This window comes from Apteryx mantelli, chromosome 13, assembly GCF_036417845.1.
Source record: "Apteryx mantelli isolate bAptMan1 chromosome 13, bAptMan1.hap1, whole genome shotgun sequence".
Taxonomy (NCBI): Eukaryota; Metazoa; Chordata; class Aves; order Apterygiformes; family Apterygidae; genus Apteryx; species Apteryx mantelli.
The window spans coordinates 16,132,694-16,160,136 of NC_089990.1; the positions used below are offsets into that span (position 1 = coordinate 16,132,694).

General features: G+C 40.0%; 1 protein-coding gene across 2 annotated transcripts in view; it reads left to right on the forward strand.

The window, feature by feature from the left end:
- AFF2 (ALF transcription elongation factor 2) overlaps positions 1 to 27,443 on the forward strand; it is a 337,074-nt gene that overhangs the window by 232,128 nt on the left and 77,503 nt on the right. For both annotated transcript variants that reach the window (XM_067304178.1, XM_067304179.1), the window contains exon 8: positions 14,358 to 14,409. In XM_067304178.1, the coding sequence (XP_067160279.1) occupies positions 14,358 to 14,409 (52 nt within the window). The remainder of the gene's footprint in view (positions 1 to 14,357; positions 14,410 to 27,443) is intronic.

Here is a 27,443-nt window from a genome sequence, read left to right on the forward strand (position 1 = left end):
TTGTGCCTTCAAATCTTATAGTGGGATGTCTACAACTTGTCATTTGTGCCAAATGATGAAATTAAATTTAGGCATAAATGTGAAAGAGGAACATAAATGCACCACAGAAAAAAAAATCAGCTACAAATGTATTTACAGACTGCCTTTAACTGGAGAGTGGAGTGTGATGCTGAGCTGAGAAGCACTCAGATTCTGTGCTTAGGCAGCTGTAATTTTACTTTTTTAATTGTCAGCGAAGGAAGACATCCAGGCTCTTAATTCATCAACATCTTTTCATGCAGACTTGTATGGAGTAGGAGCAATGACTAGTCCAATGAAAGCTTTAATTTACTTGTGACATATTGTTTCCACTAGGAGTTGTTGTAGATCAATTTGAGAACAATTACTAGGTGAATAAAAGAGAGAAAAAAGTCAAACATTGCTTTGGAATATAAGTGAAAAATGGAAATTTAAAATCAATCAAAATATTTATTTTGCTGCCCAGTGCAAGGTATTGCTGACAGGAAAGGGCTGTATTTTTAAGCATGATTGCTGTTTAGATTTTACCAGAATATATAACTGAACATGTCTCATGACCATCTTATTTTCCTGTAGTATTTCATCCTCTGGCTTTTAGGGGGAACTTTATGCCGAGAGAACTCACTGGAGACTGAGTGACAGATCAGGCTGTTGTCCCACATTCCCTTTCTACTAAATCACAGTTTTCTTTAGATGGAAGGTGGCTATTGTGAAGCTGTCAAACTGAGGAAAGTTAAATGGGCTGAAGTGAAGGCTCGTGTTAACAATAGCAGCTATCTCTGTCAAATGAAAGCTCAGCAGACAGTTACAAGGCAATTCGGCACTGATGGGTGGTCGATTAAAAACAACAAAAGGCAAGATGAATAAAAGGGGAAAATCCCTATTACTTTGTAGTAGGAGCAAGGGGAAAACCAAAAATAAAATAAAAAGCCCACCTCACCCAGCCCCTTGGCAATTGGAACAGACTTGTAGTTAGCATGACCTTCATACTCTCCCATACGGCACAATAAAACTGACAAGATTATTTTCTCTTCAAGCAGTACTGAAGTATTTTCATTGGCAAAAATCTGGAAGAGTAAAATAAATGCAGAGTTCAAGACAATTGAATAATTCTTGAATCTGATAACAGCTGGAACATAATACCACCAGGAAAAATAGCTAGGTTTTGTGCTAAAAAAATTATGACTTGATCATTTTTTTACAGTGTTGTATCTGTGTTTTTGAAGGTTACCCTATAGACAACCAGAAGAGGATTAGAGAGAAATTATCTTTGAGCTCAAGGGAGCACCAATTTAAATTGGATTTGAGATATAACTTTTGCATTACCTTAGGAGATGAAAGGTAGTGTTGTGCCCTTATAGTTACCCAACTGCCTAACCATATGTATCAACTGGATTAGTCTGTAGATTAACAACTCGCACACCAAGTGAAAGGTGTATCATGCAATTTCCTCTTCATGGGACTCATCGTATTTCCATTGAACTGACATCAAAACTCAGCGAAAGGGAGGAATGCTGCCCATCAGACAGAAGCTAAATGCATACTCTCGTTCCTCAGAAGATAATTTTCTCTAAGACTTAGACTTTCAACAGCAGGTTGATAAAGTAAGGTGATAGAGAACAATATTAATCACTTAGAAAAAAGATACATTATGTCCTTGTAATTATCATGATAGGAAATTAAGTGTTGAAATCCTAGTAAAATTCAGTAGGAGGCAAGTGGCTAGACCCACTTATATTCTATGAAATTACCATTGCTTTTCTTTAAATTTCTTTTAATTTAAGTGCAAGGAGGCATTCCAGGCAAATTCAAAAAGCCAAGAAAAAGAAATAATGTTCTTATACAACACACAATTAGGACTCAAGTTCCTCCCAATAGTGGTGCCAGGGTTCAATGAGATTGCAAAAAAAAGATTGGAATTAAGAATTTGGGAGATGTGTGTACTCCATGAGCATAAAGAACCAACACCTCTTTCCAGTTACATTAGGAAGAAAAAATCAGTACTGAAAAATTGTTCCTTGAACCATCACCTGAGAAAAGATGTAGAATTAGATGTACCACAGGCCTTATCCACTCTGACAATTTCTACATGTTATTATAACATTATTTGTCTCTGTAACATCATGATGTCATTAGACATTATCAATGAAATTAAGTTTAGTCTGCATCACCCCTATATTCTGCCCTTTGAAGAAAAGATTTAGTATCCATTCATCAGTTTTATATACTAATATTCTTGTTTATTTGTCTTATAATATCATCAAGATACTCTGGTCATGGATAAAGAATACAATGGTCCAGGCCTAGTATAAACATAGAAAAAAGAGAAAGCAAGAATATTCTGAGTTTTTCTTTTCTAGAGTGTTTTTATTGCTGGGGACCATGGTATGATTTTCAAGGGTTTTTATTTAATGCTGACATGCATTTCATATGATGACTAAGTGAATTTGGGAATTGTGAAAACAACATTACTTTCCTCTCAGGGAATCAATCAAAATGGGTTCCTCAAAGTCTTTGCCATAAGGAAAGGCCAGAGCAGTCACAAGATGGCTTTGGGGAGAGGTGTCTTAAAACAACAAGTTGCTAAAGGAGGTCGTCCTCCTCTCGATCTTGGAAATGACAATTTATGTGATATTCTCACTAGGGTCAGGACCATGACGGTAACTTGCAGGGTTTGTCCTGAGTAAATTGGTATAAACTACAGCTGCAGATATCTTCACCTTTTAAACTAGTAACTGAATATTCCTTTCTTGCTTTCTCCCTGCTTCATTCCTCTTCTGACATTGGAGAGGGCTGTGCTGGCACAAATTAGCAGATAGCTCAAAAATAACCTCGGCTTCCTAGGGAATATACTGAACAGAGAATATTTGTCTGTGCGCTGTGTGTGTGTGTGGGGGGAAATGCTAACTTTTCCAGAGTTGCACTATTTGAAATGATTCTGAAAAAAAATAACCTCTGTAGATTTCAGGCCAAAATGTGGTTTAACCATGTGGTATAATTTATAGGGTAAACAACTTTCAGCAAGAGCTAACTATATCAGAAAACTTGTTTAACATGCACAGAAGGCACTATTAAATTATTTCAGTGCCATAATTCAAAATGCTGGGGAAAATTCTCCTGTATTACAGCCAGTGCAAGATGGGGTCTGTAGCCAAGTACATCAACATAAATGTTGAACTGTCTGGGGAAATACAAGTCTTACACTGTTACTTAGGGGAAAATGTGCACAGACATGGTGGAGCCCCTTATGAAACAATCCTCATTTTGTTAAACAATAGGATCAAATTTTCAATCAGGTTATCAAGCATATTGCATTCTTCAAGTTTGCCAAGCAAAGAGAAGTATCAGCATGAAGACTGATTTATTTTTACAGAATTAATGATGTATGAAACATGGAAGTGGAAACATATATTTTCATTTTATCCTCTAATTTTTCTTTTTACATTATAAGTGAAAGGAAATGCTTGGAAGTATTTGCAGTTATTCATATCTGTTTATCTTAGAGTGATTATTGGAGCAAACAGTGTCAGGCATTGTGTTTGGATCTGAGCCTGAAAAATAGTGCTTGCAGGAGCAGGGATTACTTGCATGAGTCAGTGTTTTGAGGCCTGTGCCTGGTACTTGACTTCCATCATGCATATTCAGTGCCTTATAAATCATCCAGATCCAGAAATCATTTAAGTCTTTTATTCCTTTATCATCTTTATTTATATTACTTTTAGTACTTGCTTAATCCATTTTTACATTTTTAGATTGATCCACAGAACATTCATTTAAGGAAAGAAGTGAACTGTCTTACTGGAGATTAATTTAGCTTTACGAAGTTTGTATCAGATATATGGCATAGCTGTTGTGGATTCTGGATGCAAAAATTTGGAACTACAGGAGTCCTGGCTTTAGAAACTCTTTGGAAGATTAGTGCAGGGAAAATGAAATTTGCCTTCCCTGAAACCACCTTGTTTTTGCTTTCTATGTGAATTTTTTCCTGACTGATCAGCCCTGAACTTCACTGCATACCAGGCACAGTCTAGCAGTATATTTCCTAAAGGTGTAGTGCCCTCAGATGTGCCGAGACCCCCAGCCAGCTCTCCATGCCCTCATAAGCCTGTGGCACTTGCTCATCTTCTCCATGGCCGACCCCTGCTCTCTGTTCACCATGCACCATGTTCACCAAGTTCACCTCTGTTGACCCCTCCTGGAAACCTGCTTCGGTAGCACACACCCTGGAAATTTCTCTTTGAGCCAAGCCATAAGTTTAAAGCATTGTTTTAAAAATCTGCCATGTGCCACTTTTCTCTCCATATGAGCAAATACTGAATCCAAAGCTAAAGCTCCCATTCTGCACAGTCCAACACTTCACTGAAGCCATGACATGGCTTCATTGTGTTGCCTTTTCAGTAGCTGCTCCCCCTACAAGTCAGCATTAAACACCTTGAGTCTTACTGTTGAACAAGCAAAGTACTTCACAGTTTTATGAAGTTATCGTACATTTGCACTGAAAGGAAGCAGCCAGACCCCTTTATTGGGTTACAGGACGCTCATCCCCGACAGTTCCTTCACAAGGACAAATTGAGCCCAGGGATTCAAAAGCCTCTGGAACCTGAGATTGCTGTCAGAGGGTCTTTGTTTTCTTTCCTCCACTCTCTAATTAGTTAGGGTCCGCTCGCACTGAACTATTTAAAATACAAGCACATTTTTCATACTACAGCTTTTTTAGAGGCCAGTGTTCTGAAAGAAGCAGCAGGGTTTTCCTCCAGCTTGCTCCTCACCAAATACTCTTTATCCTTTCTGTGAAGGGATGAGTAGATCCCAGCAGTGCCTGAGCCTTGGAGGATCTCTTGAATTCTTTTTAGGAGTTTGCAAAAATTTCCTCATCTTAGCGAAGACTATAATTTGAGTAAACTGTTTTTGCAATGCTGAAAAAAAATGTGTTCCCAATAAGGTGAGGTCTGTTTTGAAAAAGGAAGAAGGGACAGTATATCTACTTCTTTCCTATTCATTTCATTCTTCCTCCGAAGCAAGCCTGGCACAAGTGTATATTCTACAAAAGCATGGCAAGATATTTGGTTTTAGTTTGCCTTTGATATTTTCTTCCTTCCTTTCTTCCACCTCCCTCTTCTCTCTTTTTCACTCTTCTACTGCTGCTTTCTAATGGATTTTTTTTGTCTATCCACACTTAATTCCTTTTGTCCCTGTCTCCTTCACCAAGGCATGACCCTAATGGCATCTGTGTTTCAGCTGGAAAACTCCAGTGGCCTAATACTAGGCAGAAAATAGTTTTTCCCTTCTAGATGTCCTTAAGGTATGAAAACTGAGCAAAAATCTCCCGCATCATATTAGAGCGCTGTGAATCCACAGGAGGTGATGTCTCTGCACTAGAGAAACATTAACTGAGCAGTGCCCTTTTGCAGAGCTGTGTTTGGTTTCAGGGCATAAACATATATTGGCTATGAATGCTGTTCAAAGAGCTTGTTAAGAAAAGGAGGCTAGGGAGGGAAATAGCTCTCATGTTAATTGTAGTCAAGAGGTTGTTGGGCCTTGTTATGGCTAAAAGAGTTTAAAGGAGGTGAATGATTTGTAAACTGGGGATAAATTGTCCCCTGTTGAACTTGGGGTGAGTTATCCTCTCACTGTTTATTTACTTGACACCCTGCAACCAAGGTCCAAGCAGCTGCTTTGCTTTGCTCGCTCATAGACTCTTTTGACTCTTAAAATCCATCACCCGCAGCTGGGGTGGGAGGGCTGCAGGTGCCATTGCAGCTCACAAACTGGAACAGACTGGAGCTCCTGGTGACCGGCTGTGCAGCCTGCCCCATGGCAGGATGAGCTTCCCCTCCTCGTCCCTCCGCTCGCCGGCTCTGCCTGGTCCCCGGCGCTCGTGCCACCAAGGGGCAGAGGACACTGCAGCCTGTGTCGCCTCTCCAAAGCACTTCGCAGCCTCAGCATCACTCTTGTCATTGACCCTGGCGTGCAGGCTCTCCCAACTGCACTGAACTTTATAGACAACATTTTAGAGTTAGAGGCAAACACTTCAAATGGCAGAAACAATTTTTTATTTTTAAGTAGAGTTCTGCAAAAAAAATGCATCAGTGTAAAAGATATTAATGAACACACAAAAGCTGCTTTCACTCCAGACCACGTTATTGAAGTTTAAGATTTACCAGATGCAACTCATTTCCAATCCTCAGAAACAAAAGAACTCAGCTCTTCAGATGGGAGATTAGTCTATCTGAGGGGAAAACAGTGCACAGAGAAAGATTTGTGAATGTCATGTTGGTACTGACAGCTTCATCAAACAGCTCCTTGAAGGACTCACTTCGCTACCAGATTAAAAAGGGAATAAAATAAAAGATAAAAGAATATAATCAATGAATAAAATTAATGTCTTTCCATTTGCACTATAGAACATGGGATAGATGAGCCAGTCCTACGTTATTTGTTCCCTGTTGAACAACTCTTTTTAATATATTTTCTGGTATGATTTTTTAAAGTCACCTTTGCAAGTTGCTGTAGAATTATCAATCATTGTTTAACTGTGTGCTAAGTTCTCAAAGCCTTTGTGTGTAAATATGCCAGCTGAAGGCTTGTTTACCAGAGAAAATACTGGTGCTCTGGCTAGGAGACAGTTTTAATCAAATATGGTTGCAGTAAGCAGGTGTTTTTCATGTGGAATGTATTGGAAATGAGTATGTATCACAGAAATGCCTCTTGGACTATATACTGCTCTTGATAAATAGCAGAACCCAAAATTATATCAGTTTTTGCAGTTGATCAAAGGGAAAATACTAGAAGTTTTGCACACACTGGCAAAATCTGGCAGGCTTAGAAAGGTGGAGTCCTGATTTTTATTCTTCAAAAACCAAAGTTAGTTTTACAATGGAGTTTTGTAGAAACTGCGATTTATCTCTCCCTGTAATTTCCCTGCAACCATGCTTTCCTTTGTTCTTGTCTCTCTTTTTTTTTTAACTTGAATGATACTTCCTTCAGAGGCCTTGCCAGACGGGGCTATGGTGGACTGAGGAGTGATTGGACAGTGAGGGAGACACTTTTAATGTAATGGAGATTGCACTTTTCTAGAAATAAGACACAAATGGTGGTGTTATTATTATTATAAAGACAAAATTATCAACTCATTAGCTTGAAATAAAAAGATACTGCTTTTTTGACTTTTTAAACTACTTATCATGCTATTAAAATATTTGGACTAATCCTGCTCCTGTTCTACTGGAAATTTTCTTTGGAAGCAGGATTGGACCTCAATGTGGGTGTGAGCCAACAAATTGTTGGATATGCTACAGTATTTATCAAGCTAAGCGTATAGATTTCCCTCTATGCTTATCACATAGAGACAAAATTTGGCAGTAGGTTTCTCCCTTATCCCAAAGTCCTTGCCTCTGTCTCAACTGTAACGAAAAACAAAATGCCAGTCAACAGAGCAGTAGTTATAATGCACTTAGTAGCAACTTAATATTTTGGTTGCCTTGAAGAGCTTTTGATACACAGAGATTAATGGATGGCTAGATAAAGAAATTCTTCTACTGAAAGAATTCATTTTGCTTAATCATTTTGAAATTAAGAGATGATATGGAGAGATGAGTAATGAAGCGTCCTCGCTTATTGTGAGGTACCTAATAGATAACCACAGGGGTTACTTCTCTCTCTCCAGCTGTAATTACACTAATTACTGATACAGTGCCAGCAATGCTAAGGCAGACCGAGTGCAACAACACGAAATGGAGATTTTCTGCACGCAGCATCCTTCTCCCGGCCGCCTAGGACGGCGGCGAGCATGTTGGGAGGCTGCCGCCTGCCTCCCCAGTGGTTTCAGGCTGAGGCTGAGGACCTGGTCCTCAGAGAGGTTAGCCCCTTCCAGGCCTCTGAGACTCCTCAGAGGGGTAGGAGTTACTCCTGTGAGTAAGAGTTTATCAGAACACGCTTGTCATTGAATGTAATGAAAGAAAATGGCAGAGGAGGAGAAGGAAAAATTAATAAACTATATTTTAGTGTGTATAAAATTGCTGGACAAGTGGCCCTGAGTATTAAGTTAAATGGTGCTTGTAAATTCCATTTAATCTTCTGAGGTTTTCTTTTACCATAACTCTTACAATATCTCAGAGGAAATATTTTAAAGATGACTTGCACATTTCAGCAAAAGAATGAATATCAAGTTTCAAGATTTATAGATGAGATGTTTTAGAACAAAGATCTTCTTTTTTCTTTTGGAATTACTCTGCCATTTATTTTCATTTCCCCAGATTTTTTGTCCACTCTATTATGAACTTCTCGGGGGAAATCTATTGTTAGATGTTTGCACACACGCAGGCCCTCTCCCTCCCCCTTGATAAATGATGAAATTGTGCTCCGGTGTGTGCAACACGTTCTGGAAATACATCTGACTTCCATTATACAGTTTGTCATTTGCATGATAACTTGAGTTACCACTCTCAGAGAAGTCTTATATACTACAGAGAAATGCATTGAGAAAATGAAAAGCAAGTTCCGTCTAACATCCATGGGGTGAACTGGCAGAGATTGGTTTGGACTAATGGTCTCACTTCAGTGGAAGTTCAGCAGTAGAAGAGGTGATGTCTCAGTGCTAGTCAGTATTTGTGAGGACGGTGTTCCCTCCACACAGGTATCGCAGCAAACAGCAGTGTGTAACAAGGGCTTCATAGCTCTGGGTGGTAATACACTACTTTTTTCACCTCAGAGACATGGATTTGGTTCCTGCCTGTTCTGGATTTAAGTCTTATTAACTATCACTAGCGAAATTTGCTATAACATCCTGTGCTCTCTCCTTAATATCGGATAGGATAACTAGTTGCAGTGTGCTAGCATATGCTACTCAAATCTAAGTCATCCAAACCTCCCATTTGAAATGAATTGGTCCATTTGTATCATGGGAAGGTGGAAGCAGGAGGGAACTGCTTTCCTTCAGGAGCCCTCAGGTCATTTGTGTGCTTCCTGTACCTACCACCGCTTTTTCTTACCAGCTCTTTGCTGTGTCTTTGGTGTCACTAGGCATGGTTTCTTCCTTATCTTTTCTCTTTGGCATATTTAAGCAGTATATCCTACCTCTTTGATGGGACAGAAGCACGCTTTGCCCATTGGGTTTGCAAGGACAATGTTACAGATTTACAAAAAAATTAACTAAATACTTCAAAAAGCAGGAATCTTATAAATGTATTCCCATCACACCAGAGCCAAGCCTGGCAAGAAGAGAATGGCATATGTGTTTGTCTGATTAATGCCCTTGCCAGTCCTCCTTCCTGCAGAAGTTACTCTCATGTTTGCTGTGGTATGACCCAGATGTGATGTGCCTTTTGTGCAAGTGTAGTTTGACGTGAGCGAGTTAATTTTCTGGGCAGCTCAGGATCAGGGAATTGCCCAGTACTCCCTCTGCCCTTTACTCCATCCTTTCTCCTTTCCATTTCCATGTGAATGGAGTGAGTGGATTTGAACTGTTCCCAGAGTGATTTAGAGGGGCAGAACTTGGATCTGAATTAGGTGGCATTTTAAGCACCCCCGCGTTGATGAATCTGTCTCACTGAAGCTGCAGCATGGTGTTACGAACACAGTGTGCTCCAAACACAGCCCGGCACAACTCGAGCAGGAGGGGAAGCAGAGTGTTCCTGGAAGGCTGCTGGGGATCTGGGCCTTATTCACTTGTAAAACATTTAAATACGCCACTGATGAGAACTATATGAAATCAAAGACTGGATGCTGAGCTGTGAAAATACTCCTTTAAGTTCAAGGGCTTTTATAAAAGTAAATACCTGAAATTGAGGTATACTGTGATCGTGTGTTTTCAGGAAGGAGTTTATCATCTCAGTCGTATTGTCTCCCAGTCAAACCCTCGCTTGCATAGTTGCAGGATCCCAAACCAGCAAGTCTGGTGTGCACAAAACACCTGCTGAACTCAGCAGCGTGTTTCTAGTAGGGATGACTACAGGTCCAGGGGATGGCTCCATGTCCAGTCTCAGCGTGAGCCTGGCGGCGCTGCAGCCAGGGGTAGCCCAGGCTCCAGGCTGGATTCAAGGTCCTGTTGCCTCCGCTGCTCCGCAGGCTGGCGGGTGGGAAACTGCTCTCAGCGACCCTGAAAGCCTCATCCTCCCCCCAGGTCGTCTTGCTCTGCAGCTTTAGCCTCTCACTATTCATCGCTTCTGTGAACAGTTGAAAAAATGTGCCTGGACTTACATTTTAACTGAATAACTCCTGCTGTAACAACTGTTTGGAGTAGGTGAAGGGGCTCGGTGACTCACCCCCTTGTACCTCTGTGCTGAGCATGGAGAGAAATAAGGTTTAAAACACAGAAAGAGAAGCTGTGGTGGGAGTGCATCATCTTTTGACATTGTTAAGAAAATAGATACAGAGGGCTTTCTGATTATGTCTAAACTGGTTTATTATCACTGCATTTTTTTGGATGATATTTTTGGAAAATGTTTGAAGAATAGAAAAAAGAAGATAAAAATGTAGCTTGCTATGCCAAAATCCTAACAAAGTCTTCTAAAAATAGCTCATTTTAGTTTCAGTCCATCTCATCATTTCCTGAGGCCTGGTGCAAGTTGAAGGCTCCTAAAAATAATATTTTGTTGTTATTATTTCTGGTACAACTTTTACAGAATGCATGCTAATAGAGCTCTCATTCAACCATTTGCCTAGTTAAATTTGTAATGTAAGAGCAGTTTGCTTTGGGAACTGATTCATCCCTGGAGGAAGTGGGTATTGTAGTCAGGCAATGAGTTTGCCCCTGCTTACACCGCAGATAGATGTGTGGCTTTGTCACGACGTTTCTGCTTTGCAGTAATTTCATACTGAAAATTATAAACCTCTGAAAATTGTAGATTATAATATGTGGACACAACTTCAACTGTTGCAGTATAAATGGCATTGCTCTAATAATGCAATCAAAAATCCTACTTAATCCCACTCTTTCCCTAAAGTGGTGTAAAGCATTAGCTAAGACAAACAAGTACATGTATATTCAATAATAATGTCAGCTAGGTCAGAGAAGAATAGGAAATAAAATTAATTCATAACACCTCTGAAGACAGCTTTCTGATACAGGCAGTTTCCTCTTTGATTTGCCCTCATTAGCAGTATTCATTGCAACTTTAGCATATCCACCAAGTGGTCCTTTATTAATAGCTGACCTGATCGTAATAACAAATACACACTGTAATCTCCAGTCTGGCTGTTCCTGCGGTTGACAGTTACATGGAGCTGAATAGATCATATGCGTATTTACAGGGATCTCTCACTCAAGAGGGCCTAATTTCACGTTCAAACCATCCAGATAGCGTTTGAAAGAACTGCAGATACAGAGCTCTTGTGTATCAGTGCTTTGAAGCCAAAATGAGTTACCTCTATAGATACGATGACAGTGAAACAGTCACCTTGGATTAAGGTTTCTGGCAATCTTTAAAAGCCCTTAAAGGGCTTTGAGTGTGATCAGATGCTACTTGCTTATAAATGAGAGTTAATAGGAACATTAAACAGTACAAGCCACCGTGACCCATGTCTTTAGAATATTAAGCACATTTTAAAAATGTTGAAGACCATCTAGTCCTCTGCGTTCTGTAAAATATTACCTCTTCTAACCAATATCCTCTGGGAACAGATTATCTGAACTCTCCAACATTCTACTTTCCTTTGTGTATACTGTGTATTTTTAATTTATTCCTTCTCTTCTCTCTCTACTGTATATTTATTGTTGATACTGTACTCAGTTTCTCTTTAATTATTCCATCTGCCAGGAGAATGTTATGCATTTTAGAAGCTGTGTGGTTTAGTTGTTTAACCTTTGAGTTTTGTAACCGAATGAGATGACATATTCTTCATTTAGTGGAACAGGCTAAGAAGAATTATATACTCCAAGTGATAAGCTTGGAACTGCTAAAGAAATGCCAAAATCCAATTTTTTTCCTCTCTCTAGTCTTCTAAACATCCATTAGTCTTTTGAAGGGAACTCATAAATCCTGCAAATTTAGTTTATCTGAAACCAACTCTAACAGTTGTCCTTCCTACTAATCATGTTTTATATCCATTTTATATTTTTCAATATTCAATAAACATGTCTTGTGCTTACTGTATTTGTTAGAAAGTGTCTGCTGTATAGGCTGTATGAGGACAGTTATTAATCAGCCATTTCACATGACTGTTTGGTTAGTTTAGTAAGTATACTCGTTTATCTTTTTTATGCTTTCTTCTTTGCTCCTTCCATTTATCTAATGTGGAATTTCCTTTGTCCTTTTTGGTTTATTTCTACCAGAATATGTCAAAAAGGAATTTAATGTGTAAGAAATGAAAAAAATGTGATAGCTAGAAAGAAAAAAAAATAACCCTTTGGGCTTCATTCATGAAAAGATCCTTTGCATTATGTCTTCTTAGATCTGCATTAAAAAAAATAATAGAGTGCATTATCTAGCAGTGCTGCTTTAAAGCAGTAGATAATTTACACATTAAAGTGAGATGTAGGTTTTAAAAGTAGGAGTGTAGAACTGAATTAGAGTTAAGAGTCAGAATGATATAGTCCTGTATTAAGATGGTCTGAGTTTCCTGTGGGGTTTGTCCTTCTGGTCTGTAATGAGACTTGCTGATAACAATCCCAGGCTGCGGCGAGATGGAGGTACAGCGAGATGTTGTGAATGGCACAGCGAGTAATGACACTGGGGAAACAAATGATTGTGTCTGCTAGATAAACAACATAAAAAGTTCCTGTTCATCACCAAAATCCAGGCCTCTAAAGATTAATATTTCCTGAAGAATTCTTACTTTTACAAGATTCTTTATCCGTGCTATGGTCTTACTTTTATGGGTTCACATATTACAGGGAGGCATCTGCCATTTATCAAGAGGTTAATGACTAGTAGTTTTGTGTCCAGATACTTTGTAACCACTGAGCTGCCCGACAACAGAGGTCACCAAAAGACGGATGACTTACAAACCAGTTTAAAGGTCTCCTTGCACTTTCTCTTTTTAAGAGCACCAGCAGGGCTTGGAGCCTTCTGATATTTCACCACTGGGGATATTGTCCCCTCTTTAAAATTCTTTATACTAGGAGGCTTCCATGATTTACCGGTAGTCTTCAAACAAAAAAACTTCCAAACAGAGCTTTCATTGATTGCTACAGTTATTTAAAGACTAACAATAAAAAATCATAGACTTCAGTCTCTGTCAAAGCAAAAAGGAAACAGTAATTGCAATTTGCGAGTCTCCTGCAGTGGGTAAGGGAGATCAGACTAGGAGAAAGGAAGCCTACCAATTTCAGTGGCTGTCACCACGGGTCTCGGTGAGACTTGCAGATTCAGTCATATGTCATCTTGTGACACAAGAATTTGCCAAGGTGAAAGGATGGATGTAAGCAGAAGTGTGCCCAAAAGGAATATTAGTTCTGAGGACAACCACCAGACAAAATCATGAATATATGGGAAGCTGTAGGTGAACGTGTTTGTAGTCATGTCTCTGTAGACACACAGACCTCTAAAGAAGAGATCATTTCTGCAAAGATGTAACAGCAAGTAATATGGCATCTTACCCCATATATTTTGACATATCCAAGTCTTGCATTAAAAAAAAAAAGTTGTATAAGATGAGTGTTAGTATAATAGTATGCATTATGCATCTCTTTCCTCTGCCAAAGGAAAGGAAGGAGGTTTGGGGAAAACCTGATCTGTTAGGAGTTTCCTTCCCCTTTTACCAAGGGCAAGGAGCAGTGATGTGAGATTTCTCTGTAGAAGAAAAAGGAATATGAATCACAGATTCCTAGCTTGAAACACTTTTGCACTTCCTTCAGGTACTACTGTATCTCCTGCCAGAAGAGCTATGAGGTCCCATCAAACCTCAAACAAGCTTCTCTTCTTCTTGCTGTTCCCTGCTCTGCGTTCTCTGTTCAGTATGGCAGGGACTGGTAGAGGCCTCAGAAAAGATCAGCGATATCCTGGATCACAAATGAAACATGGGGGCTTTTTCAGCTTTCAGCAATCTCAGAGCTGTTTTCCTTCCCCTTCCTGGTTTAGAAACACAGACAGGTGTATATGGACCAGTCGCTGTGTGACAGTGTGCAAATAAAAGAGGGCATGAAAGAAGGGCTGGCTGCCGGACTTTATGATGGATGGGTTTGAAATCGTTTGTCCTTACCTCACATCACTAAGAGGACTGATACATGCCTACGTACATAGCGTATTCATCAGTTTAGTTGTAATAGGCCTGATTCTGCTGTTGTTGAGTTGAAAGGGGAAGGCTTCTGATTTTGCTGAAGGCTAGATTCGGCCCATTACATCTGAAGTTAATTCAGTAAACGTAATTCTATATTGCCTCTTTTTGTTTTTTTTTTTTAGAATGCTTGAGGATGATCTGAAACTCAGCAGTGATGAAGATGACAATGAACAGGTAAATGATATTTGACATAGGTTTATAGAACATATAATCAGAAAGAGTTGTTTCATTAGTTGAGTGTGGTTACATGTTGGTTTAATATATTTGCATCAAAACCATTTTGGGGTGCTGCAGCGTCCTTTATCTTAGATCTTGCCTGCACACAGAACCACTTCTGAATGTTTTACAGTTATTCCTAAGTCCTTCTCCATGGGACGAAACTTATTCTGGAACACAAATGCATTTTTTTTGCTAAATTTTTGCTAAATTCACTTTGTAAAGTGGATTAAACCAAACCAAAGCACAACTTACTTGCCTTGGAATAAGAGACCAGACATGGCATTATGCAGGAATAGCTAATGTTCTCTGCGTTTCTGTCCTCCTTATACTATATTAACTGTGGAGCTGCCTCTACTTGTTTTGCACTCATTTTCTGAAATTGATGACCTCTTTTGAAGTGGGTGTAAAATGACCACATCAAACCACTATCATAACTGCAGAGTTGATTTTGCACCTTGCACTTTGTTTGTACAATTGCACCCATGGAGATTGGGTCCTTAAGTTTTGTTCCAATCAGTGAGTAAAGGGCTGGGAGTTTTTAGTCAGTAATCCAGTGATTCCTGTTTGTGAGAAGTCAAAACTTCAGTATGTAGCTATAAATCAGTGCTGGAAGTCTCTCAACCTACTTGGGACATTAATGAAGAATCATTTTCAAAAAAATGGTCATTTCAAAAAGCTGATGTCATTGTCCATCCTTCCCACTTTATAAATATTTATATCTAATGCTAGGAAATGAAGCTGCTGGAATTCATATTCTCAACGTACTTATCAGAAAGAATTTGCTACTTTGGGTTAAATTCATCCTTCATTTTACTTTATATGTGTAAAAGACTCAAATGTGTGAATGGCTGCAGCAAAGAGGAAAGTAATGCTATAACTCAGCATAAGGTCATCTGTTCAGCCTTGGAAATGTTGATCATAAGTGGATCTTTCTTTCTTATTTATTTTTAAACCACTTGAATGTACCTCTCCAACCCAACTAATCCCTCCTTTAGGGTCGTGCCAGGAAAGATTTACCTTCGAGTGTCAGTTGACCCCATAGTCATACAAGTCAGTATTTTTTAGCACCAAGAAAGCCTTGCATTCTTATCTGAAGCCAAAGGATCAAAAGTCTGTACCTACGCAATGCACTGTTGTATACTCGTGTGTGGTTTGTGTAACTAGATGGTTTCCTGATTCATTGGAAACTTGCCCAGATAAGCCTAGCAAATGACACTGTGATACTGAGAGGCCCCAAAATTTCAAAATGGTAAGATATTATTGGGCAGGATTTGATTTTGTTTCCTTACAGTAGTAGTATTCCTTTGACTTCAGTAGAATTACTCCAGATTTACACTATTTACCCTATTAAGATGAAATCGGACATCAGTGCCGAATGAAGAAGTAAATGCCTGGGCTTTTGCTTGCTGACATCAAATGAAAAGCACCCACTGACTTGAATAGGTTCATCTCTGATGTTAGTCCCATTCAGGGAAGCCACACGTGTGTCTACACATCACAGTGGAGTGCTGGTAGCTCTCAAAACAGTGCTGTTGTGGTATGGTGTGTGCCTGCTCTTACCCAGAGAAAGCGTCATCCTGGAGAGCAGCGTCCCACTGCATCCAGTTCAGGGGCTTTGGCCTGAGTCCCTGTGCAATGGAGACGTACCCAAGCTGTAGGAAGCCTCAGAGTGCACCACAGCTCCACCTGGGACTTTCTAGTGATACCATTGGCAGCATAAGGTTCAGGCAGATGAGAGCACAATAGCGAGCATTCATGTAGTTTCCCAAAATTTTATAATACATATATTTTATAATACATACTGCCTTTTGGCAGTGGGAGCGTCATCTCACTCTGAGTAATTATAATCGATTCAAACCTCGTAAACTCTCCTAAATATCTTTTTAAGAAACAAATGATGGTCTGTGTATTTAGGGATTCCAAACATGAACACTTACAGTCATATAAAAAATAAATGAACTGTATGGACAGGAAGCATGCTGAGCATATTTCTTTAGTGTCCTGCTCTTCAAGGGAGACCTTCACTTTTCCTATGTACAGCACAAATGTGTAGTTGCATTTCTGCTATTTGCATCACAAATAGAGGGTATAGACAATGCTACGTGCATTATAGGAAAGAATCCTATAGCTTTTTAGGTTTCCTGGATGAATCACTGTATGTGTCCATCCTCTTAGATTTTTGTCGTGCGCTGCACCCCATATTAGGGCCTTGCAAAGTTGAGCAGCGTAGCTCTACTGCATCAGTCAAGCATCACCGGCAACGCCTTCACGCTTTAGCAGTTTCTGCCATGTCACTCTAAAGTGAAGAGAGGGAACTGGAAATAGAAAGAAAGCTTCATCTAGCCCACTGGCCAGACATGTAAGCATCAACAAAACAACTGCAATGTTTTTTGACTACAAAATCACAGAATCACAGAATCGCTGAGGTTGGAAGGGACCTCTGGAGATCATCTAGTCCAACCCCCCTGCTCAAGCAGGGTCACCTAGAGCACATTACACAGGATTGCATCCAGGCGCGTTTTGAATATCTCCAGAGAAGGAGACTCCACAACCTCTCTGGGCAACCTGTTCCAGTGCTCTGTCACCCTCACAGTGAAAAAGTATTTCCTCATGTTCAGATGGAACTGTCTGTGTTTCAGTTTGTGCCCGTTGCCTCGCGTCCTGTCGCTCGGCACCACTGAAAAGAGTCTGGTCCCATCCTCTCGACACCCTCCCTTCAGATACTTGTACACGTTGATAAGATCTCCTCTCAGCCTTCTCTTCTGCAGGCTGAACAGGCCCAGCTCTCTCAGCCTTTCCTCATAAGAGAGATGCTCCAGTCCCCTCATCATCTTTGTAGCCCTTCGCTGGACTCGCTCCAGCAGTGCCACATCCCTCTTGTACTGGGGAGCCCAGAACTGGACGCAGTACTCCAGATGTGGCCTCACCAGGGCTGAGTAGAGGGGGAGGATCACCTCCCTCGACCTGCTGGCAACACTCTTCCTGATGCACCCCAGGATACCATTGGCCTTCTTGGCCACAAGGGCACATTGCTGGCTCATGGTTAATTTGGTGTCCACCAGCACTCCCAGGTCCTTCTCTGCAGAGCTGCTTTCCAGCAAGGGACTTGTAAACCCCCAACCTGTGCTGGTGCATGGGGTTTTTCCTCCCTAGGTGCAGGACCCTGCACTTCCCTTTGTTGAACTTCATGAGGTTCCTCTCCGCCCACCTCTCCAGCCTGTCCAAGTCTCTCTGAATGGCAGCACAGCCCTCTGGTGTATCAGCCACTCCTCCCAGTTTTGTATCGTCAGCAAACTTGCTGAGGGTGCACTCTGTCCCTTCATCCAGGTCATTGATGAAGAAGTTGAACAAGACTGGACCCAGTACTGACCCCTGGGGGACACCGCTAGCTACAGGCTAGATGTTACTTTCCAAAATTATATAAAATGTTAATTCATAAGAGCTGGATCAAGGCAATTACAATATAAAAATTACAAGATATTGCATGTTCAGTTGCAATGCCAGGGTTGGAAATTTTTTTTTTTAACATAAAGATTTTATAGTCAAATAACCATTGTAATTCAGCTGTACACATGTGCATATTCTGACAGGGAGAGAAAAGAAAAAATCTCAGCTTGAAAACGTTCTAACAGTTTGCACAACATTTCTATAAGGAAGCAGTCTCTTTACAAACTTTCTGATTTTTTGCTACAGGCTTGCAGCCAACACCAAGCATGAGCTACCATTTACTAATTTTTGTTAACAGAAACAAAATATTTCAACACCAAGTATGTTATCTTTATCTCTTTTATTTGTATTTTAAGGAAATTGAAACTTTTTGAGAATGGTGTTGAATAGGGAGCCTTAGGAACCAAAGGCCTGTATTCGTCCATTGAGAATAGCTAGTAGGGACCCTTCAGTCTTACACAGCAGGGGCAGTAGTGACACTGATTCATAAATGCACCTCGATCCTGACTTTCTGCGAACGTCTGTAGTATGCAAACAGAGTATCGTCTCTCTGCCTTTCTTCTGAAACTACCAGTAGTGCCATTTGTCATGGTGGAAAATTTTTAAAAACTCGTCTGCAGGAAACAGAACTCCCTTGTGGAGTTCTCTCACTCCTGTGAATGAGCACACATATTTCTGGTCTGTATTGCATTCAGATAGGGGTCCAGAGACCTGGAGCTCGTGCTCTTTCACCAGTTTATCTGCTCCATCCTTTTGTCCCCACTGCTGAGGAGAAACCCAGCACATGATTGCTCTGTTCAATCATATAATTAGGAGGTTGAGTTCAATTTTTGGATAAGATGAGGAATTACAGGTTGAAGTCACTAGAAGGTACTCATTCTTTATACAGTATTTGCAGAGCAGTCACTGAACACGCTGCCCACTTTTAGCACTGACTCTTCAAACAGGAGAACCCTTCTTAAAATGAGGCAGTTAGTTAGGTCTTTTTGGTTTAGCCAAAAGAGGTTAAGAAGTATGCATGATGACAGCCTACCAACATATCACCAGGAAAAGATTCCTGAGAGGAGGCAATACACTTCAGTTTCACCCCAAAGGGCCTAACGGGTTCCAGCAAGTGAGAGCTGACCATTGATGGGAACTGCTAGTGCTAAACTGCTGCAACTTGCGTGGAAACCTTGTGGTTTCCTTCCTGTTAGATTCCAGTACTGGGGGCTCTGGCAGCTGTGGGCTTGGTGTAGAAGTTGTGGGGTGAATTTCTTTGGACTGTGACATGCGGGAGGTCCAATGAGATGATCATTACAAGTCCCTTCTAACTTCAAATCTGCAAATCTTTGGACCATATTGATCATTACAGCAGAGCATGAGGCAAGTTACAAGTAACTCCACCCCAGCTGCAAACTCAGTCACTGTTTTCTTGGCCTACTTTAGCAACTACAGTCATCGCCTGCACTAACACATGTAAACATGTCCCACAGTATCTTCAGTGCAGGCGCTTTGGAACTTGCTGTATGACACGTGCTTTGTCCCTTAGACAAAATGCTGATTCTTATGTCTTTCATTGTGGGTGATTTGAGATTAAAGACACATAGAAAACGATGGGTTAGATCTGGAATCAATTTTCATTTACAGCTGAGAAGCAGTTATTGATGCTGTGCTCACAGTTCAATAAAAGATCTAAAGATATAGACCTTGTGTTTCTCTTTCAATATAAGCAGCATAATCAGTCTCAAATGTTTTTACAAAGAAAATTGTATTGACAGTTTTATTAAAATTGCTGTCTTTAAAGTTTTAAGTTATCCACAATTTGACCTACTTGAATGGTTTTTAATATGCACACTGACCAACCCAATAGATTTTTATGTCACGTATTTATAATACCAGGTACACATCTGTTTAATGTATTGTTTGAGTGGTATTGTTACATTTAATTTAAGCATTGGCTGTTTTTTAAACTTTTGTATTATTGTCACTGCAAGGAACTTTGACATATGCATCAGTATTGCATTCAGAGATCCTATTACACAATATTTTCAGATTGGCTACAAGAGATACAGTCAGGGCAGGTGACAGACATGTTATTAGTAAAACCATTAGATGACAAGGCATTTCAGGGATACTAATGTTAACACTCTTCTGTAAGGAAGGATGGAGCTTTTAGATGGTTTTATTACTCAGTGGAAAAAAGAAATGAGAAATTAGGAACAGTAGTGAAGATTTTTAATTAGTTAGTTCAGCTATAAGAGCTTAGATAAAACACAGGTTGGTATTTTTGTTCTTTAAAGCACCTCTGTATAATTCAAATTAGCTTTGAGCTTGAAGGCATCCAAATGAGTTGTGCCTGGCTACAGTATTTTAAGTAGCTGCAGTGTACCCAGTTTTCTTTAACCAGCTCCTCTTTGTTCTTCTGCCTAAGGAATAGTCCTGTTAACCTTTGAAATGCATGCTTAATTTAAAGCACATTGCTGGTGCTCTGTGTATTTTTGAACTACAGAAACTTTGATACTAGTTACAGACCTGTTCCATTATTTTCAGTATTTTACATATATAGTGTTTTTGGCAGAACGGTTCAATGAGATTTTTTTTCTTTTCTATTTGTTTTTTTCTGCTTCACTTAATGATTGCCATTTGTGTGTTCACTTCTCTGATAGCCATACAAATACAAGACATGTATATAATCCGTGGCCCTGATATATCTGTTGTATTTTATCCAAACATACTTTTTTTTCCGCTTGGCTGGTGTTAGGTAATTACATACAAAATGTTTGACTTTGTAGTTAAGTCTAAAAATGTGATCAGCCATAGGCTGAGCTTTGGATTCTTGTAATGCATAGTGAACTTTAAAAGCCTTTATTCAGGTTAAATCTTTAAAAAGTTCATGAAATTCAAAGATACAGTATGCTTTCATCGTGTGAACACCACTTTTTAAAGTGATACAGTGACCACTTTCATTGCAACAATGGCTATCCTTTCCTGTGGTAATTTACCCTTTTTTTTAGCTGCATCCTGAACAAGTTGTTTACCTCCCCAAGGTTTCTCTACATTTCCATTTACTTTTTTATCAGCAGAAAGGCTGAAGAACAGCTCTTCAGTAATGACATCAATACTGCACACACAGCGAGAGAGGTCATCTTGTCAAAGCTGTAGAAAAATCAGATGGATTAGGATGAAACTAGGTGCAAAATAACTTTGATAGAGTCTTTTAATGTAAACAGTTTATCTGTCATTGGTTCCACTGAAATCCCAGAGTGATGCAACATCGGTTGCTGCCACAGCAGAATGTGTTTTGATGAAGAGCCCACATTGCAGTGTTTAAGATCTACAGTCATGTTTTATAATTGTAGGGAAATGTTTTCATTGAGCCATTAATGAAAACAGAAGCTATTAGGATAATACAGTCATTCTCCAGCCTCATCAGTCTATAACCATGAAAAATCCTTTCATGAGGATATGTCTCTTCTTGCTACCTCAGTCCATTTTAATTGATACTCAAATTATTTTATTCTGTACAATACTAGTTGAAACAACCATATATCACCGACTATGTAAAATGAATACTGCAGCTTCCGTTAGACTAATCTTTGGTAATAAGAGATTTGATGGCTGACATTTCTAAGGTAGTAATTCACACAGTAATGACATAGATTCATATCATAGTATTTGTTTATTATCAGCAGAAGCTTTCAGTAAGTGCTGTGAGATCTGAGGTGAGCTTGTTGTGGTTATGAGTGAATAGCATGGCACACCACTAAAATACACGATGTTATCAAAGACTTTTAACTCTTTCAAATTCACAGAATTTCATGCAAGTGTTTCCACACATGTTGCTGTTGTGGAAGTTATCCATCAGTGAGGAAGGGGATTAATATAACCCCCAGGACGAGTGGTTGCTGTATGCTGCACTGTGCTGCAAATCGACCAAAGAAAGTTTGCCCTGCAGGTTGTGGCCACGTTCCTGCCCAGGGCTCCGGGGCCGCAGCTGCCCCGACCGGCATGGTCAGCCCCTGAGTCGCCTTTTCTGCAGCTTGCCTGGTACGCACCGGCAGCTCAGTATCTGGAAAACCCTCAGCTGCAGGAGGAAAAATAATGCAGGAAAAGAAAACACCAGCAGGCAGGCAGTCCTAGCAGAGGGGGAATGAAATATTTGAAAAGATGGATAAATAGAGCTGCAGAAAGTCCTCTCCTTACTGCCCCCAAGTAAGCAGGCACTTCATAGCCCCTCAGTGCTCTCTTAAATGGGTGCTTCTCTTTTGTTCAGCTCTTCATGCCACCAGCCTGAAGTAGCCAGGTTCCCTCAGCCATGCCACAAGACATCCTTCTCCTGAAGGACAGACATTAAATACAGACCTGGTACCTCTGCCACCAATTAAGTAGAGATGAAGAGGCCAGCGGTTCCTCAGCTCGGCCATAAGGAGCAGACGCTGGAAATCTGGGGTGGGAGGGAGGAGGGAGATACAGCTTTCAGTCAACAGGACGGATCATGTATGCTCTGCGAATGCATGCCTGTGCACCCGTGTTCGTATAAAGGAGTCTTTATTATAAGTATGGACAAAAATATATTTCTGCAGGGCCTTTTGCTATGTATGCCACTTGTGCAAAAGCTCTGTATTGTTCTGGCAAGCAAAGGTGGCAGCAGCAAGTGAGATAATTGATTGATGCCACCATTGTTGTTGTTAAGAGAAAAGCCAGACTTGACCATACTGTCCTAGAAAAAAATAAATCTGAAGTCTGTGGTATCTGCAGGCCATCTCAGTGCTCAGCACTCACTAATCCGACCACATAGGAAACATTTATCTCCCTTTTCTCCTCAAAGGAGAGTGTGATTTTTATCATGCATGCCTTGTGAAGCATTTTGGTAAAGAAATTGTCTGGCTTTCTTATGCTGGCCATCTGCAGTGTGGCGCTTTTGTAAAAGTCTAAGCAACTGTCTGTGAACTTCAAAACCTAAATTCTTGGGAGTTTTTCACACCAATGGAGTATGGTGCTAGTGCTGGCTTTAAGACTGAGGGTTAGCAAAAGTCTGAGCAGAGCGGCTCATAGGCGGCCAGCACAAGCTCAGAAGCAGGTGATGAAAAGGGCATGATAAATCCAGTAATTAGCTTCTGTCAGCCAGAATAAGAGGGAGAAGAAGTGAAAGTTGATCTTCCCTGGAGGAAGTCCAGAAGGAGAACAGTAATGAGAACTAAACACCTTAATTTTTCTTACAGTGAATGCATCTGCCACTGTGAGGTTAGCTGGGGTTGGAGGTGCTCCATTCCCTACCAGCAGGATGAATCTTTCCAGAACAGACCTCCTGCATCTTTGCAGGGACAGGTCGGGACCACAGAGTGACAGTGCAGTGGATTTGGGCAGGGGTCCCTCCTGGGGGCATTCCAGTTCAAGGCGGTAGTATTGTGTACAGTTTTTGGAGCTGCACAGTTTAGGAACTGGCTAAGTCATCTGTGCAATGTACTAAACCAGACCAAGGACAGCAAAGAGTTATTTCATATGTGTTCACCTCTATCACCTCTGCTGCCTGTTTGTAATAATCTATACTGAATATTAAATCTAAATCCTTAAACTCTTTAGTCCTGCGTAGGAAGTAAATGAGAGGCACAAACAACAGCAACATCAAAGCTTCCCAGCACTGCCGCTGCTGTTACAGTTTGACTCTGCCCTTTTACTTCTCAAGCCTAGGGAACTGTTCATTAATTTAGAGTAGGGAGAGGCTGAGGACAGGTTGGACTCCCCAAGGAATGAGATAACAGCCTTTGCCACCAAGGAGAATCTGAGGGCGTAAACTGCAAGTGAACAGGGGTAAGAGAAGCTGCTGCAGGGAGGTTGGCCAATCCTCCTTTCCATTTTGACACAGGAAATTTTAACCGATGTGAGTGCTGCAAAAGTAAAAATTAGTAAGACATTGCACACTAAAAGTGCATCTCTTTATAAGATCTCAAAACACCAGCAGTGTTCAGCTAACTCTCAGGGATGTAGATACAAAGAATTACTCTTTATATGTTAGAACTGGGGAAAATGAGGCAAACATATTATGGAGTTTGTCTGTAGCTGTACAATGAAGTAGTAGGAAATTCTGAGGCTTTGAATCTAGCCCTTTGCTCTTCCTTTCTTAAGGAAAGTGTAGGGAGGCTTTTTTTTGCTTTTCTTCTAATTGCTTCTTGACCTTTTCTCTCTGTTTCTTTTGCCTCCTCAGGATGTTTTAACGTGTGATTAACATGTAGAAAAGGGCTCTGGAGTAAACCTAGCAAATAATGGATTTTTTGATTTATTAGCCGTTTGGAAGGTTGAACATAACACACATTTTAAAAAATTGTCAGTAAATAATGAGACAAATACTGGGTTTTGTCCCTAGCTAAATGTTTTATTTGTATATTTTCAAAATAGGATTTTCATCCTCTAAGCAGGGGACATTTGTAATGAATTTATAACAAATCATTTGCAAGGAAATGATGTTTCAAACTAGAATTTCAATTCAGAATTTTTTTCTTAAAGATGGAACATTCAGTACAAATTTTCCAACTGTTTCTGTTGTCAGGGCTATATGCATTTTCCAAACAAAGCAATTCTTATGAAAAATCAGGCCTAGCTCTAATCAGGAGTTCTCTGCCGCAGAACTCTGACCAATGACTGACCAAGTCAATCAACATCTTTCTGCCTCGATTCTGCAACAGTACAGTGGAGAGTATTTAAATCTACTGAACTTCACAAGAGATTGTGAGAGTTGATTAGCATTTGTAAAGCAACCTGAAAACATCTTGGAAAATGAATCAGTAGAATTTGTAATGCCAATTACAATTGCAATTCCAACTTCTCCTTTGTTATAAGGAGACGTCAAAAGTAGTACAATTAGCAGCCTCAATCAAAAGCACTTTTGAAAGAATCCAGAGTGTATCAAAATAACTGGAGAAGGAAGGCACTGTTCCAAGACTCTTGTGTCAAGGTACCTTGATACCACAATCCAAGTTGTGCCTAATATAAACATATGTGTATGTGAGTTATCTTTAAAATCAGGCAGTTCAGTGACAGATAGCCATAACTGTTTGTATTGTAAAGGTCACCACAGACCCTGGCTAAATTGAGACCTGTGCCACAAAAGCAACAGTGCTCATCGTACCCACACTAGCTAATTTAAAGCCAGCTCAGGTGTGCCTACACAAGCAACAAGCTTTCCTCTGAATGTAGTATGCACTCAGTAGCTCTCTTCTTTTTTTTATGGAATAGGCTGTCAAGGATAGGAAGTGGCCACGTTTTTCATTACACGCTTCCTTAGTTTGATTTCCACCATTGGCCTGAAGTAAATGTGGGGATTTGGGAAGAATGCTGACAGAAGCCCAAATATATCTGTGGTGTTGCTCAATTAAAAACAGTACACTTATATCAGGGATGAAGATGACTCCTAATCCAAAGATAGTCTGTTTTAGACTTGGTCACTTAAAATTTGTTTTTCATTTTACCTAGCCTCAACAGCACCAACTGAAATTAAATTTCCAATACGGTAAAATTTCACCCTAAATGTTCCTGGACATCTCTCTGTAAAGCCATGAACGTTACTGCATTGCTCAAAGCAATGATGAGAAGTTCTCTGTATAGTTTATACACAGCGAGAGTCCAATGAACCATTTTGATTTGTACATACCACATGTGTAGTGACTTGGTCTTTCACAAAATTGATCTCAGCTGATTCATCCCTCGTGTTTGGCTTCTGAAGGAAAAGTACTTATTTTATTAAAATATTACAGGATGAGGAAAGTATCTTCTTGCTCCATTGTTGATGGTCCTAGATGCAGTAGCATTGGGCTTTTTGTCCTCAGGGTGAGACTGACCTGGAACATCACAGACAGAATCTCAAATATGAAGTTGCCAACTTGATGTCAGATGCAATTAGCAAGAAAGAAATACAATCTCCTCTGTTGACATTAGGGGACATGTAGAGGAGAGTGTAACCAATGCAGTAAAAAAAAAAAAAAAAAAGGAATACACCACACTTATATGCACTTATATGTGCATGTATTATCACATACTAATCCTCCAGCCCTCAGATTTGGGCTTTCTGATTCCCAGCACAATTTTGGATGATTTCTTTCTTGCACGCTACGTTCTTCTCCTCCACAGGAAGTCATAGCTAAGACCAACTGTATAATATAGAGCCAGAGCACAGTACAGTACAGTACAGTCCATAATTAGTGGGTTTTGGTTCTTTATGTAGGATCATAAGTGAGATGTTCTTTATAAATGAAAGAGCATAGGATAACTTCCAAGACAAATGATAATCTACAAAGAATCTGCTATAACTCACTAATATGGAAAGTTTCTCTGCTTTTGTTGGAGCATTGAATTGAATTTCCAGGGCACCTCTTTTCTTCCTGCAGGACAAGAGAATGCCATGGTGGTTTATGAACTTACTTACATGGAGTTGCTTAGTTATTCCCCCCAGAGTACAGAGCTGATTAGAAGTGGGGAGCTGAACCCATGTGAGATTCACAGCAGTTCTGGGAAAAGGTTAAAGCATGAAGGCTTTCTTCCTTCCACCTACAGGTTGGAGGACTTGAGGTTATATCTGTCTTAGCTGAAGACTCTTGGAGCCTCAGTAATTGCCTTGTTAGCTGGCTGGTCATGGTGGTTCTGAATCAAGAGGCATTTTTTAAAAAATACGGACTTTTTGTCAAACCTCACTTCCTCAAAACCAAATAATTTTCCCTGAAAATCTTGGTTTTTCAGTTGTGCATTAGAAAATCTAAATTTTCTTTCGAAAGCAGACACTTCCCCTGCAACATGTCCTTTGACTGAAAATCTAATTTGGCTTCTACATATGCAAAATGTTTTATCTTGTTATTTTGGGGCAGGCCTCTTCTGAGTTTATTCTCCTCAGGTCTTTGTGATGTCGGAAGGTTGTACTGACCAAGTAGTCTTTCTGGTTCTTTCTATCCAAAAGTCAGCCTGTTAATTGATAGCCATGAAAAAAACCATCATTTTGCACACTCTGCCATCCTTGTACACAACCTAGAAGGAGCCAATGCTTATTCCCAAGGTCATTCTTTTGTGTAATAGTTAGATTTCCACTAATTAAATGAGTTTGTGGGTATATCCACACTAGGGATCAAGTGAAGTACAGTGCAGATTGTTCTTGAGCTAGTGCCAAAGCAAATAGTGCCAAAATCAGGAGTAATACACCATAAGAGGCACAAGTCTTTGGCCATTATAAAAGCCATGGGAAAGCATGCCCTGGCAAATTCCCTTTGCTGGTTGTTCCTCTATAGCTTGCTATTTTTCATATATTCTTCATCTTCTTTCTTCTTATTCACCACTAGCCTCAGCTGAGGAGAGAAGATGTTAGAGAGAGGTGGCACAATTACGTGAAGGCCATAATTGTAAAAAAAACATCAGAAGGAAATTACAAATTAAAGTGGAATGATTGTCTAGTTCAGTCTGGCTTCCTTTTTCTAATCATCCTAAATTATTTTAATGCACGTTTTCAAGCTCAAAATTAGCAACGGTCCCATGATGTAATTCTCCTAACACCCATTGAATATTACATTATACCAGTTCAA